Source organism: Accipiter gentilis, chromosome 5, assembly GCF_929443795.1.
Source record: "Accipiter gentilis chromosome 5, bAccGen1.1, whole genome shotgun sequence".
Lineage (NCBI taxonomy): Eukaryota > Metazoa > Chordata > Aves > Accipitriformes > Accipitridae > Astur > Astur gentilis.
This window is the reverse complement of record NC_064884.1, coordinates 3,392,917-3,407,227: the sequence shown is the minus strand read 5'-3', so window position 1 is coordinate 3,407,227 and position 14,311 is coordinate 3,392,917. Positions and strand designations below refer to the sequence as shown.

Sequence of the window (14,311 nt, the reverse complement as noted above, 5' to 3'; positions counted from 1 at the left end):
GGAGGACGAGGATGATCATCTATCCAGATGATGGCCTATTTGTTTATTCAAAACATGCTGATGCATCTGAATCAACCAACCCATTTGTAGCAGTTGATTCACTTTGGTCAATTATCTGATCCAAAAGAATCAGAGAAAATTGAAAATTTTCAATGAGTTCTGCTACTTTTTGGAAAGGAATTTTTTCTCTAATTTGAAAATAATTTTTCTGTTGGAAAATTAATTGCTACCTTTCTTTTAACAGGCTTAACATGTAAATGACATTTCCATTAAAATTACATAACGGCAAAACTGTTTCTGATTGAGCTAACCAAAATGTACATTACCACCTCCACTGGTGGAAATTTCTGAGGTTTTGCCTTTCTCTCTCAGTGCAGAACTCTCATGTTTTTTTCAAAATATTTCTCAAAACATTGCTCTAGTTCTAGTTGTAATACTTCTGAAGGATATCCCAGGGGAGAAATGAAAGTCAGAGACTGGCTGCAAAGAGGACATGGGAAAAGCCAGTGGTTACTTCAGACCTCATCTCTGCTCTCCTGATTTCAGTCACTGATAGAACAGCAGCCCAAGCTCTGGGTGCACTCAGATGAAGTTAGGATTTGCATGACGGGTTTCCAGCAAGGAAAATGCCACCCATGCAAATAGCATCTTATTTACAACGATGACAACTGCTGAGGACTGAGCTTGGGGATAAAGTTCCCTGGCAGCACCAGGTTGCAAGCCAGTTTCCAGCTCCGCTGCTCCTTGCCCAGCCATGGGAATGGGGACAGGGCTCCCTTCTGGGGACAGCATGGCTGGGGCTGCCACCTCCCTCTTTCAGAGATGTCCCCTTGCACTCTTTGTACCACGCTGAAACCGTAGCAGTTTGTTTTCCAGCCTGATCTATTTGCAGTGGGGTTTGCGGTTTCTAGTAAAAAGGGAAAAAACAAATAAGTAAAATAAAAATAAAACCAGGCAGATTACATGAGCTCTGTTTTCCCCCCATTCCCTTCTCTTCCCTCCTCCTCTTTCTCTTCCTCTCTTCCCCTCCCCTTCCCTCTCCCATCCCTTCTCTGTTTTCCTTTTCATGCCAATAGCTAGAAGGCTGTAATTTCAAAGCTGCAGCGGCTTTCCCAGCACCGGGAGGAATGTGCAAGTGCCTGGGATGTTTCCGCAGGGAGCTGTGCAGCCCCGCTGTGCTGTGCAGCCCAATGGGGCACGAGGCAGTGCGCACTCCTTTCCAGTGGCATGGTCAGAGGACCATTCTGAATTTCACTTGAGAGGATCCTTTTTCCCCTTTTCCCCCTCCTTAAAATAGCTTCCTTATTGTGCGTGTCAAGTCCTTGGCCCCCCTGGGTTTTAAAGTCACCATTTATTTTCTGTGAAATAACAAAAGGGTTCATCTCATCCTCCTTTTCTGCCCATGGTCTTCTGTCATCTTGGGATAAGAGAAAGGGGGTCTGCTTTTGGATGGGATGAGTCGCACTCTAAACCCCATTAAGTGCAATGACTATACTTCATGATCAGAATGGGTCAGGCTCGAGTGTTGCCCAAACAGCTAGTCCCAACTGCTGTATTTACACCCTCTTGCCTTTGTGAGAGGGCCAAGGGAGCATAGGAGATATGGGACAGGAAAAATAATAGATCTGCATAATACCAAGCTAGCTGGGACCAAGATACAAAGCTAGATTCTTGCAAGTTTTTTTCTGGGAAGAGTTGATTTCAACCCCTCTGTGCCTGTTGTCTTTTGTCATTAGATTCCTCCTATGATGCAGTCAGGAGAACAGGATGGGGCAGTAATATGAATTCTGGCCTCACCAGAAGTAAGTTTTCCCAATGGGAATCACAAATTCTGCAAAGGAAGATCAAAATGAGACTGTGGGAGAAGACAGGCATGGCTGGCTTGTGCTATGAGCATCAGAAGGGCGGAAGATTTGGGGATAGTCATTAAGAGAAGAGCTAGAATTATGTTATGAAAAGAAATAGAAATTGACACAAATATTTTTATTATTGAATCATGTATTGAAGATGATGGCATGAACCTCTAATACTTTCAGGATTTGATTAAGGGGCCAGGAGCACACACAGACATAGACTCCATGTTAACCACCTGCCTGGAGTCCTAGTCCGGTGTCATTTTTTTTAGGGACAGATATAGACAGCTTGGGCAGATTCTGAGAGTTTCTTACTACTTTTCAGAAAGTAAGATTCTACCCAAAGTCTTGCAGGCAGATAGGGCCCCTACTGCACGAGCCCCACTCATGCAACTGTTCTTGTTTCTTACTGGTTTTATAGTGTCCTTGAATTCACAGTACACTCTGGGTGACATCTCGTTAGAAATATCAGTTCCCTGTCCCTAAAGACTGTATTCTGGCTAACATAACCTGCTGATACTGAGCCCCACTCTCCCCTGCTTCCACTGCTGCGGCATATCCCTGTGCAGCCGTGCAAGATGGGCACATTTGACTCTCAAAACGATACTACTGGGTGCAGAACCTGGCTGTCAGATTACACTTCCTTTGCTTTGCAGCTTTCTGAGCTATGTGCACTCTAAATGTAAAGACTATTCTTTGAGTTATAGTTTTCTGTTGTAAGAAATGTTATGAAGAGGAGGAACAGATGTTAATGTTGAAGTGATTCATAGAAATGGCCATATTTTCAACAAAATGTTTGATTTGATAAACGCAAAGTTTTTGCATAAAAAGGATGCTTTAGAAAAGAATTTACATTTCAAAAAAATATTGAAAATAGTTCCAGCATGGAAGAAGGTCAGAATTTATACATTTTAAATAATCCAATTTTCTGTTCAAAACATGGATGTAAACTAGAATGGAAGTTAAGTTGCAATAAAAGACAGAAAATTAATTAAGAATCTACATAACATTTTTTTCTTGCCTCATCTGCATATTTTCATTTTACAGTGAAAGTTTTAATTTCTAGTGAGATCTTTTAATTTTATAGTGCAATTTAAAAATATCAGCTCCTAGGATCAGAAAACTTTTCCCACCCCAGTTGCTATTGTTCCTGTTCAATGTGTCGTATTTGCCTTGTCTGTTCATTCCTCCTCCTCTGTTCTAGTACCTATAAGATCTTTCTCTGTTTTTACAGGCCCTCCTGTTGCAAGCACGCAAAATGTGAATAAGACAACAGAACAGCAACGTCCCCAGCCAGGTAACTGTTGATTTTGTCACTGCTGCATTTGCTAAGTAATTAGATTTGTACTAGATTGGGTGAATAAATGCATCAAGCAGCACCAACCACAGGCACAGGACAAACAGGCAGAGCCTTACAGGAGACTCTCAGAATAATGAGTCAACTGTGACCGAGCAGTGACAGTAATTGTTCCAAACTGTTTCTATTTTACTGCATTGTCCTTCCCCACTCAAAAGAAACATCCTTGTTTCAGCTGAGTCACATGCAGTGCCTCGCATCAGTTACATCTCCTTTGAAGCATCATGACATGCCATGTAATAGGTCTTGAAGCAGTTAGGGGCACGGAGCTGTTTATGCTGCAGCAGTGGAGTGTCTGCTTGTTACCTCTTCACCTCTGCTGCAGTGATGTTCAATGGATGTATCTCCAAACAGAATCAACAGGGCTTCCCCTGCGTCAAAGAAAACCAAATAAGAAAGGCAAACCCTGTTGGGCAGCAAGCAGTACTGTTTCCTGCTAGTTTCCCAAGGGGCCTTTGAAAAGCTAAATACCACCTTTTCTGCTTTGCACAGCTGCTTTCTGCCCCCCCCCCCCCCCCCTTTATTTTTAAGGGTTTGGTTCTTTTGGCATCGATTCAATCCACAAGCAAATGCTATAGATCCGAATCGCCAAAACAAGAGAGAAGCAAAGGAGAAGTGTAGAGATTAGGGCTGAGGAAGCCCCACAAAAAGGGAAGGAATTCATTCCTAATAAATACATTGTGGAGTTTTCAAGAAACATTCAGCCTCATTGGAGCTAGTGACAAAACTCCTGTTACTCTCATTTGTCTAATGCTCTGTTTGCTTCAGTAAGAGAGAGTTGGGTGAACATTTCATTGACCTCAGAGGGAAGCAAGCTCAACCGCTAACAAGTGAATTTGAAAATCTCATCTGCTGTCCAGCTCTTTTTATTAGGAGAAATATATTTGCTCTTGATTTGTTACTGGTCTACTATCCCACACTGCTTTTTTTCACGTCTCATGTTTTCTAGTTGACACATAAGTGTAGGGTATGTCCAAAGAGATTACAGACTGTGAAAGCAGGCAAGTCTGAAACCAATGCCAGAAACACTGTGCCATTTTGGATTCCATAAATAATTGGTGGTTGTTTGCTAAAAAAGAAATAAGAAACACATCACGTCTGTTCCAGGTCATAGGAGAAGAGGCAGTAAAGAAAGAAAATGAAGATCTGAACTAGTTTCTAGAATAAACAATAATGAACTGTTGTTTCTTTTTTGATGAAACATTTTTTAAAACATCTTTTGGTGGGTGGTGTTTTTTTTTTTAGATCCCTATCAAATCCTGGGGCCCACTAGTAGCCGTCTTGCCAATCCAGGTGAGTTCATCTTTAAATTTCTGACTGCCATTATCAAAGGGGTTAGCTTTCCTTCTGATCTGCTGCTCCAGTCTGTACTGGATGAGTAGCTGCTGTCCTCTACCATTGGGGTAGGCTGTGAGAGCCATTGACCATAGCAGCTGTGCTCTCACAAGTGCTTTTGCAAAAATGCATACCGGAAACTGAGGGAAGTGGTGCAACATCATCTTTGCCAGGACAAAATCACCATTCTGAATGTTCTTACCCAAAACCAGAATTCCCTAAGAAGAGTTTTGTAGGTGACTTAAATGCTGGTCTCTCAGATTTGCAGTACAGGTTGGTTTTTCACTGTCTGCTATGGATTAGCTAAATGAAAGGCATAAAAATTCTTTGAAAGTCACCACCTAATAACTGTCTCTAGTGTGTCACCTGCAGAAAACAATCCCTGACTTTGGGTAATAAGACCAGGAGTAAATCTTGCTTGAACTAAACAAACTTGTGTGCATTGAAAGCTTGTAAGGAAACAACCTCATAAGGCTCTTCACCATTAGTATAACCACACTGAATAAAACTAGGAGTCATCTAGTCTGGTGAAGAAATAATCTTACGTAACTCAGATCACCAACTGGAAAGAAAACTGTAGGTATCCAAAACAATATCCATGGTAAACAGTAAGGAAATGAGAGTTGAAATATACTGTGTTAACTATGCAGTGAAAAATTTTGCAGAACAGTATGCTCAGGGAAAAGCCTGTTTATGAATAGCCCGAAGATTTTAAGGCCAAGGGCGACCATTATGAAATCTAATCTGACCTCAAACTCATGAACAGAACAAAGGGTTGACTAACTTGTTTGCTGGGAACAGTTTATCCATTCCTACATAAGACTTTCTAAGGCTTGAAGGAGCAGTTCCCAGTAAAGATCAAGATAGTCCTTCTGTTTCCTGCCTTTGTCTTTGCTTTTAAGCAGGAAACACAATGTCATTTCCTTTCCTCTTTGGCTTGCTTCTCGCAGGGAGCGGGCAGATCCAACTGTGGCAGTTCCTCCTCGAGTTGCTGTCGGACAGTTCCAACGCCAGCTGTATCACGTGGGAAGGGACCAATGGGGAATTCAAGATGACGGACCCTGACGAAGTGGCACGGCGCTGGGGAGAACGCAAAAGCAAGCCCAACATGAATTATGACAAGCTGAGCCGAGCCCTCCGATACTACTATGATAAGAACATTATGACCAAAGTGCATGGCAAAAGGTATGCCTACAAATTTGACTTTCATGGCATTGCCCAGGCTCTTCAACCTCATCCCACTGAATCATCAATGTACAAGTATCCATCAGATCTCTCCTACATGCCGTCTTACCATGCCCATCAGCAGAAGGTGAACTTTGTACCCCCACACCCTTCTTCTATGCCTGTCACATCATCCAGTTTCTTCGGAGCAGCCTCACCTTATTGGACCTCCCCAGCAGGAAGCATTTACCCAAACCCCAATGTCCCTCGCCATCCCAACGCCCATGTATCACCACACTTGGGCAGCTATTACTAGATGCTTTTATCTTCAAGTGGCCTTTATCAGTCTGGTTGGACTTTTTCTTTGCTTCTGGGATTTTTACGTTTTTTGGGGGGACCCTTAATGGATAATTGTGGCCTTTCTGGGGAAGAATTAAAACTGGATATTGGCTATTCCTGGATCAAACCTTTTACTTTTGTAACTTTGCCTCTTGTGTCTTGAACTGAGAGATGGATGCTTCTTTGGGCCAGTACTCTGCATTTTCTTTGGTTTTTAACGCTTATGTCCTCTGTAGGAATTGACTATGAAGATTGTCCACTGTTACCTGGAATGATTATTAGCTTTTTCATGAGAGAAATTTTTAAGGATTCAAAGGCTTTTAACAAGACATAGATCCAACTGTGGGTCGTAGGAAAAAATGACTTCTTTTTTTTTTGCTGTGGAGAGGGTAGGCAATTTGACCATTAAGTGGAGGACGTTGGGCTGCAGGGGACCGCAACTGGAATCTTAGCTTTAAGGCAGATGAGGATTTTCACCCAACTGGAAATTAAATATATATATATATATATTCATATATATATATGTACTTGTATATTTTAAGAAGTAAAGGGCATTGAAGGAACTTTTTTAGAGTGTACAACTTCATTAGACTGTGTATTAACTCCAGAAACATCAGAAACCAGAACAAAAAGTAACCTAATATCAAGCACAGACATTCCTTGAAAGCAAAAGTGAAGTAAAATAAATGACAGCAGGCCCCTGAGCTCTGCCAGAGTCTTAGGGATCTCTAAATGCTACCGATTCGCGAACGCTGTGCGTTTGTCAGACCGTCATCCAAAGGGTCAACAAATCAGAAGGCAAATTACTGTATAAATTATGCAGAGTTATTTTTCCCTATATCTCACAGTTTTAAAAGAAAGATTAAATAAAACGAGTTGACCTCGGTCACAAATGCAGGTTTGTTTTTTACTATCAGCTCAGTTGTTTGTGGGTTGTTTTTGTTTTTTTAATATAATTTGTACATCTTTTCAATCTGTACATTTGGGCTGTAGCTTTGTACTTTTTGCTAGAAAAAAATAAAAAATAAGACATGAGTAATGTATCTGTTGGAGGTAGCCTTGGTCCTGCAATTGGATCCATAATTGACCCCCAAAGTAGCCAGGAACCTTCCAGATTTCCCTGAGTTTGTCTAGAGTAGAGTTGTTGCTTCTATAAGCCTGTCATAGTTGTCTGCAAATTAACTCCACTTAGCTAACATGTTTGCATTGAAGCTGATTGAAAACATGCATCAGCATTTTAAAGCAACTATTTAAATATTTTGTGATTATTTTTCACCAAAATCTTGAACTTTGGAAAGATCTTAACCACTTCATAGATAAAATTATCAAACACTTCTCATAACATCTTTTTGAAAACTTTCGCTGGGGAGTTTCATTTACATTTTAAACGTCCAAAAATTCTCAGCCATCTCTAATTTTGCACATGTTAATTTGATGATCCACAAATGGTGGTTTGGTGCCATAAACAGAAGGGTAAACCACAAGCATTTATATTTTAGAACACATGTCTGAGGGAGGGGGGGGGAGACTTACATGTACAACCTATTAGCTAACTTGTATTAACTGGCAACCAATTAACAGGATCACAAATATCTAGTCTAGACATAACCTCTGGGACTCTGTGTGGGTGCAAGATTTGGTCCATGTGCATCCGATTGCAGGATGAGAGCCTGAAACCAGAACATTATAGTCTGCTCATAACTTTAAACAGAAGCACTGATGCCATTATTTAACAAAATGGAAAAACAAGATCAAGCTAATCAGTTTAGGTCTTAGTGCTTTTGGGATGTTTATAAGTAACATTACTGCAATAATCGCAAAATTTAAGTATGAAGAAATTACCCATGGAAATGGGGCTTTTGCTACTATATATATGCAATGTACTTTTTGGATATTAAAATATATATAATTTTGCAAGCTATCTTGGTGTTTTTTAAAAAATGTATTAAGTGTTACAATGAAACTGTTGTATGAAGAGAATGATGTAAAAAAATGTGACAAAATAAATGGTGGTTTTCTTCTCTAAGGCATCATATTGTCCCACTCTCTCCCTCCCCTCTCATACCTGCAGATAAAGCATGAACTTTGCCTCTAAATTAAATTTAGCTAAAAAGGAAAACAAAGCAGTTGCACAGTAGTGGCAATCAATCCTTATCACTACAAAACCATATTGACCTCTTATTCCAGAAAACTGGTGTCTCTGGAGCCGGTGTTTATCAGACCTCATTTAGTTATTGAAGTGTCTGAATCAGAAACCTAGGCTCCATCTTCTGTGCATGGAGAGAGAGAGAGAGAGAAAGTGGTAGAGTAGCCAAAGCTTGAGGAGGTGAAGTGTCTCACATGAGGGTGCTGGCCGAGCTGGGAGCAGACCCTGGTCTGGTGCCCCAGCGATGGGGTCACAGCACCATGCCGAGTGCCAGGACACGCAGCCTCCCCGCGAGGGCCGTAACTGACCCAACAGGCATCGCCGTCTGTTTGCTCTTTAGGGTACTCAAGAAGTCATTGACAGAATGTATATGTGCAATGCTGTATGTATTACCAGCCTGCCTGCCTGCTCATGTTTCTCACCTATCCTCAAACCCCAGGGAAAGCCAGTGCTCCAAAGCATTCCTGAGATGGAGTAAGAGGCTGCAAAAACAAGCACTGCCAAGGAATCTTCTGATTGTGTATAAAGGTCAGGCAAAGGCACTTCCTGTATTTTTGCAGACACACGGTGGTCCTCAGAGATAGCTTGATCTTTCTGCCGATTTGATAAACCCTTAGAAATACATAACTGCACAAGTACACCATTTCCTTCCTCCACACACAACCTTTTGTTGCAAAGTTTCTAGTACAATAGCTTTCACTGGCTTGATTAGCAAGCCTGGGCTCTGAAAAAGAGCGATGTTAGCGTGTTCAACCACCACAGGGCTGTTCCCTTTGTGTATTCAACCATAGTTGCTCAATTTAGTCATAAGAGTGAGTGTTTTGTTGCTTATCTCTATTGTTTTTCACTTTAGCGCTATCCAGATTCATTCTGGCTATGCATCACCAATAGAAATATCAAGTATTTTATTTAATACAGTGTGCCTGCCCAGTTGCCAGTCATAGGAAAATCTGAAGACTAAGATTGCACAAAAACATCTAAAGACAGAAGCTGAAGGTTATCAAAGTGCAAAGGTGTCTTTGATAGCAAAATTCGGCCAGCAGAATCCTTGGTGAAAAAAAGGCTTTTGAAAACAACCAACGATTTAAGAAGCGTCTGTTTCTGGCTGTCCAACTTGCAACAACATGAAGGAGACCAGACTGAGATGGAAGGTGATCAGCAGCATCCACAGCTCAGGTCCTTTCTGTCTCCTTTCATCCTTCTTTTCGGGGTACATGCTGATATTAACCTTTGCTAGTATTTGCTAATATTTAGCTTTAGATAGTTTGCTGCCCACTGCAGGCTGCATTCCCATGGAATAAAGAGATCTTGGAGTAAAGAGATCTCACACCAGTGCGTCAGACAGCCTCGGACTGATGAGGCACTTCTCAGGCACCTTTTAGCATTTTCGTAAGATCTTAATACTTTACATTCCTCGGGTAAAGAACAAGGAATAACATACAAATCAGAGTAGCCCATTTGTACTCCCCAATATCAGCCTGACTTTGCCATGTTGGAAGCTCTAGGGGTGATAACAGGGGGATCTCCCCTCCCAGTCCAAGTTTCTGGGACACACCGAGAGAAAATAAACAAGGAATTTGACAGTACTAATGCTACTTTTTGCTTTTCCCAGGAGGACAAGGCAGATGGAAGTCAAGTATTTCAGGCTGAAATCGGAAAGGTTACCAAACAGATGGTTGAGATCACATGGTTGTGAGTTGTGAGTCAACAGGGACAGCAGAAAATCTTCTCTGCATCAAAGTTCATAATTCAAATCTCACAAGGAAACCCAGCTCCCATTGAAATCAGTGGTAATTTAGCTATTAATTTCTAGTGTTCTAGTATTCACCCAGTATTTCTGTTCTACTCCCCAGTTCAAACACTGAATGAGCTCTAGCTTAAATATGCCAAACTAGAATTAGCTTCACATTTCACCTTCTATAAATAGATACTGCAGCTTGTCTATTAAGTAGAATCAGTGATGGCTTTACAGTCGCAGAGCTCCAGCTCCTTTAGCTGGGGTCTTTGTGACGTTTTTCTCTATTTGACGTGTACCTGCCTCAGTGTCTGCGTATCAGAGAAAGGGAGAACAAGAAGGTATTCTTACTGCTTAATTATAGACGTCAGGTTTAGAACCTGCTTTTAAATATATTTTGAAGAGGGCTTTTTTTCTCCACCAAATCACTGCTTAGAGTCTAGAGGAAGGACCTCCCAGCTGAAGCACTTGTTAGATGCTCTAAATTAGGAGATGGCAAATCATTTTAGCATCTGAGATTACTCCTATCTATAATCCTCGTATGCCAGAACCCATCGTCTGTATACACAAGCGTCTTACTGCTTTTATATACCCAAGAATTGTATTTCCACCCTGAGGATGAAATTCCAAACAACTGCAGATTCTTAACATGCACCTAATAGTATTGCAAGGGAGAGGGATTTCCCCACGCTAAGACCTTCCCGTTAGTAAAGAGAAGGAAGTATTTCTCACACTACCGCCCAACAAGCATATTCCAGTCCTAATGAGACATTAACTACGCGGGAAATTTGCCATAACTCCTGTTGGTGCGAATATTTGCTGTGAAGCTGGACTTACCCGGTAATATTTCATATGCCTTCTTAACTGTTCACAATGACAGTAAACGACTATGCCTGAAGCTTCGTATTAAAAGCACTGATGAACCCAGCTGCTGTTTCCCACCCCTACTGTCAGAAGAAAAGAGCCATTGGTCTGTAAATTCTGGGTTAAAGGAGCCGGCTTCACTTTATTATACTATTACAATAATAGATTTTTTACAGGCTGCTTTGCTGTGCTGATACAGTATTTTTAATGACCTCTGTGAAATTAGTTTGTTAGACTTCAGCCTGCTTCCTAGCAAAGTAGGTTCTCCCACATTAGACTGAGTGTTGCTGCATTTGGTGTTAATTAGAGCTGTAGTCTAGAGGCACGTCGGGGGCTGGGGTTTATACATTCACTTCAAAGACCCTATTTGTATACTTTTGCACAATACCTAGCATAACATATATATTATGATTTTCATCTGTAAAAGCAGAACTCGTTGCAAATAAAGTGCAGACTTTTCCATCCTATTAGAAAAGAATTAAGAGACCTCCAACTAAGGTCATGCTAAGAATGACATATAACACATAATTTAGCTTGTGTGTTACGATTTTTTCATCTACAGAGGTAGAAATCCCTGCACATATTGCTTGGATTCTTCTATCATGTCATAAGAGAATTAGAGATCCTTGGTAATATTCTGCTCTTCAGGCTCCAACAGTAGCAAACAGACCCCGATACTACACCCACTAAAAAGAAAGAAAAGCAGTTTTGAGGCCACCACAGCAATATCCCCCATCAACACTGTGCCTCCACAGCGGGGAATGAGCTGCTCCTAACAGGGTGCTGTGCAAGCAGGTGTGTCACTGATGGCCAGGGGTGTTTGCAGCTGAGCAGCAACTTCAACCAGTATAAATAGCTGCAGCAAACAGGTAGGAAGGTTTTTTGGGCAGGGGAGGCCTAGCTGCTCCTTATCTGGGAACAGGCAGAAAAGGATGAAGATCTGTATTTCTTATTTGAAGCTGTAGTTGCTGGAGGAGGAGGAACGACCCAGGGACTCTGGCAGTTTGATGCACGGCTATTTCAACACAAGAGCTTGCTTCTTCCTTTCCAGGAACTGCTGAAAACTTGTTATTTGCTTTGGCTTTTCCTTAACTTTCTGTCTCCTGGAGCTGTAAAGTCCGACGCTGGATCTACTTTACCTTCCCTGCTGCTGCAAAGCCCTGCGCACAAGCCAAAGGAGTCTCCTCTGCTACAGGCCCGTGCTGGCTGCTGCTGGCAGGTCACGCGCGGGGATGAACGGCATCTCCAGCCCTTGGGGACGGCAAGGTCGGTTTTCCAAGTCTTCCCGTGTGCCTGCTTGGAGGAGGTTGTGCTGCAAGGGGTGGCAGATGGTACCTGTAATAACCCGAACCCCAGCCTTAGGTTTTCCATCGCCCTCAAGACCCAGAGGGCTGATACACCACAGTGTTAAGTTAAAACAAATAAGTCAGGTTTCTCTTTAGGGTGGATGTTACTGCGAAGGGTTTGAATCTTTCCCTAAAGCTCCGTTTCTTGAAGCTCAGAGCTGACGCGGAGCTGAGTGGTCAAAAACCTCCCAGCCAGCTCTGCGGACACAGGGGCATCGGCAAGCCCCCACCTTGCTGGGGTGGGGGGATTGGGAATTTGGGGAGCAGCGTGGGGCTGGAGGCCGCAGGAGCAGTCAGCCTTGTCCCCGGGGAGGGAGAAGAGGAGGGAGCGACCCTCGCCGCGGCCGCCGCTAACGGTCGCCCGCGCGCCGCTAACGGTCGCCCGCGCGCCGCTAACGGTCGCCCTCCCCTCAGAGCTGAGGCGCCGTCGCCCCCCGCCCCCGGTGAGCAGGTACAGCACCCCCGAACCGCCTCGGCCAGAAGGATTTGACACCCCCCCCCTCACTTCCACTCCCCTTTACCCCCCCCCGGCACCGTGGAGGGTGACCGGTCCTTTCTAGCCACCCGCCCCGGGGTGAGGGAGCCCTGCCCCGGGTCTGCCACCCGCCACCCTTCCGCAGGCCGGTGGCTTGTGGAAGGCGTGGGGCGCGACGGATTTGCGGCCGTGCGCCGGGTCTCGGGTGCCTGAAGCGGTGCGTGGGTGCTGGAGGTGCTGGTGGAGGGCAGCTGAGGGTGCCAGCACGGCCGAGCGTGCCCGGGGTTGGGCGTGTGTGGAAAAGGCGCTGGGCTGGGGGTCTGCCCTCTTGAGGAGTAGCCCTGCAGCGATTAATGGGCTATAAGGAGCCTTTGGTGGTGGTTGCAGAGCTCCTGGCACGGGAGCACGAAGGGCTGTAATTTGGACTTCTAGACGCTGTCGAGTGATATAACGGTTTTACAAACACTGCTACGGTGGCAGTGAATCCTTTGCGTGAGTTTCTGTAGGCTCTGTAATGTACCAGGAACGCTTCCAAATCGGAGGGGGGCTTCAGCTGAACAGACGCTTTTGGGCACTGTTGCAAAACTAACAAAGAGCTAGAACTCAAAGCTTTCCCGAGGTGGCCTGTGTTGTTCCTTTTTTTTTTTAAACAGCTGGGGAAACTGAGGCTCAAGCAGGGAGCGGTGACTTGCTTAAAGTTACAGAACAGAGTTGCATATGGAATATAGGTCTCCCTGGACCCAGCCTCCCTGTTACTAACCCACCCCACCTACTGCAGACTCTGTTAAGGGTGCTTTAGATGCCACTGCAGACGTGATGTTTACAGCCCCCAACCCTCCACTTACACATCACCTCTGAATTCATTGCAGTGAATTAAGTCTCACAACACTTCTGTGAAGTGGCTAAATATATCCAGCTAGCAGAGCTCATGCCAAAAATAAGTCACTAAATGCATTAAACTTCGTGTAATAAAATAAGGAACAGTCCCAATAAAATCTTGCTTTGCGCTTTCAAGATTGCCATAGTTCGCGCTGTTAAGTTTGCTGCACTGCCAATGTGAAGTTTAGGGTTGCTGCCTGTATGGAGATCGGAGCTGGCTGTGGGGCTGATCTGGAGGTAAGGGGTGCCATCCAGCGGCAGCAAAACAGAAGACACTTAGAGGATCGCTCGGATTCCTGCGGCAGCACCCCTGCGTGGTCTTTAGCATCTTAGCCTGCCTCTGTGGTGGGTTGTCATAACAGAATAATGCGGTAACTTTGCCTCTGCAGAGCATGCCTGGGATGCGGTCACCCAGGAGAGCAAGGGCTTTGATACTTTCCGCACTTAATTTTGGCCAGCAGCATGCAAATCGAGACACGAAGTGAGATTGTCTCATTTCCAGCCTCCCCTTGCTTGTCCACCTCCCTGGAGCAGGGAGAATTTACGTCTGTCTTGTGCAGCAGTGAGTTTGTGCAAGTCGTAAGCTTCCCTAGACAGATGCTTCTACCACAGGAATGTCAACTTGGCCTCAGGAAACATATTGTGTATTCTAGCAGCCATGGAGAGAGGGCCCTAGCCTTCCTCTCTCTTGTTCCAGTGACACCATCACAGGGTTATATGTGATTTAGGGCCAGTGATGGTGTTGCTGTAGAAGTTCCCCAGGCTGCAGAAAGAAGCTGTAGACACAGATTCACCGGGGGCTTTAGGAACTTGCTCGG

The 14,311-nt window shown here is 43.9% G+C and overlaps 2 protein-coding genes across 8 annotated transcripts in view; both read left to right on the top strand.

Moving 5' to 3' along the window:
• The window catches only part of FLI1 (Fli-1 proto-oncogene, ETS transcription factor), an 89,324-nt gene extending 81,246 nt beyond the window's left edge, over positions 1 to 8,078 (top strand). For 5 of the 6 annotated variants that reach the window (XM_049799410.1, XM_049799409.1, XM_049799406.1 and 2 more), the window contains 4 exons: positions 1,737 to 1,802; positions 3,088 to 3,150; positions 4,456 to 4,503; positions 5,496 to 8,078. In XM_049799410.1, coding sequence (XP_049655367.1) covers positions 1,737 to 1,802; positions 3,088 to 3,150; positions 4,456 to 4,503; positions 5,496 to 6,025 — 707 coding nt within the window. In that variant the 3' untranslated portion in view covers positions 6,026 to 8,078. The remainder of the gene's footprint in view (positions 1 to 1,736; positions 1,803 to 3,087; positions 3,151 to 4,455; positions 4,504 to 5,495) is intronic. The other variant, XM_049799407.1, reaches the window with a different exon arrangement.
• Positions 8,079 to 11,987: 3,909 nt separating this feature from the next.
• Positions 11,988 to 14,311, top strand: part of KCNJ5 (potassium inwardly rectifying channel subfamily J member 5) — a 120,553-nt gene continuing 118,229 nt past the window's right edge. The window contains exon 1 of one of the 2 annotated variants that reach the window (XM_049799530.1): positions 11,988 to 12,059. The gene's annotated coding sequence lies outside the window, so the exon portion shown is untranslated. Of the gene's footprint in view, positions 12,060 to 12,560; positions 12,591 to 14,311 lie in introns of those variants that run through there. The other variant, XM_049799529.1, reaches the window with a different exon arrangement.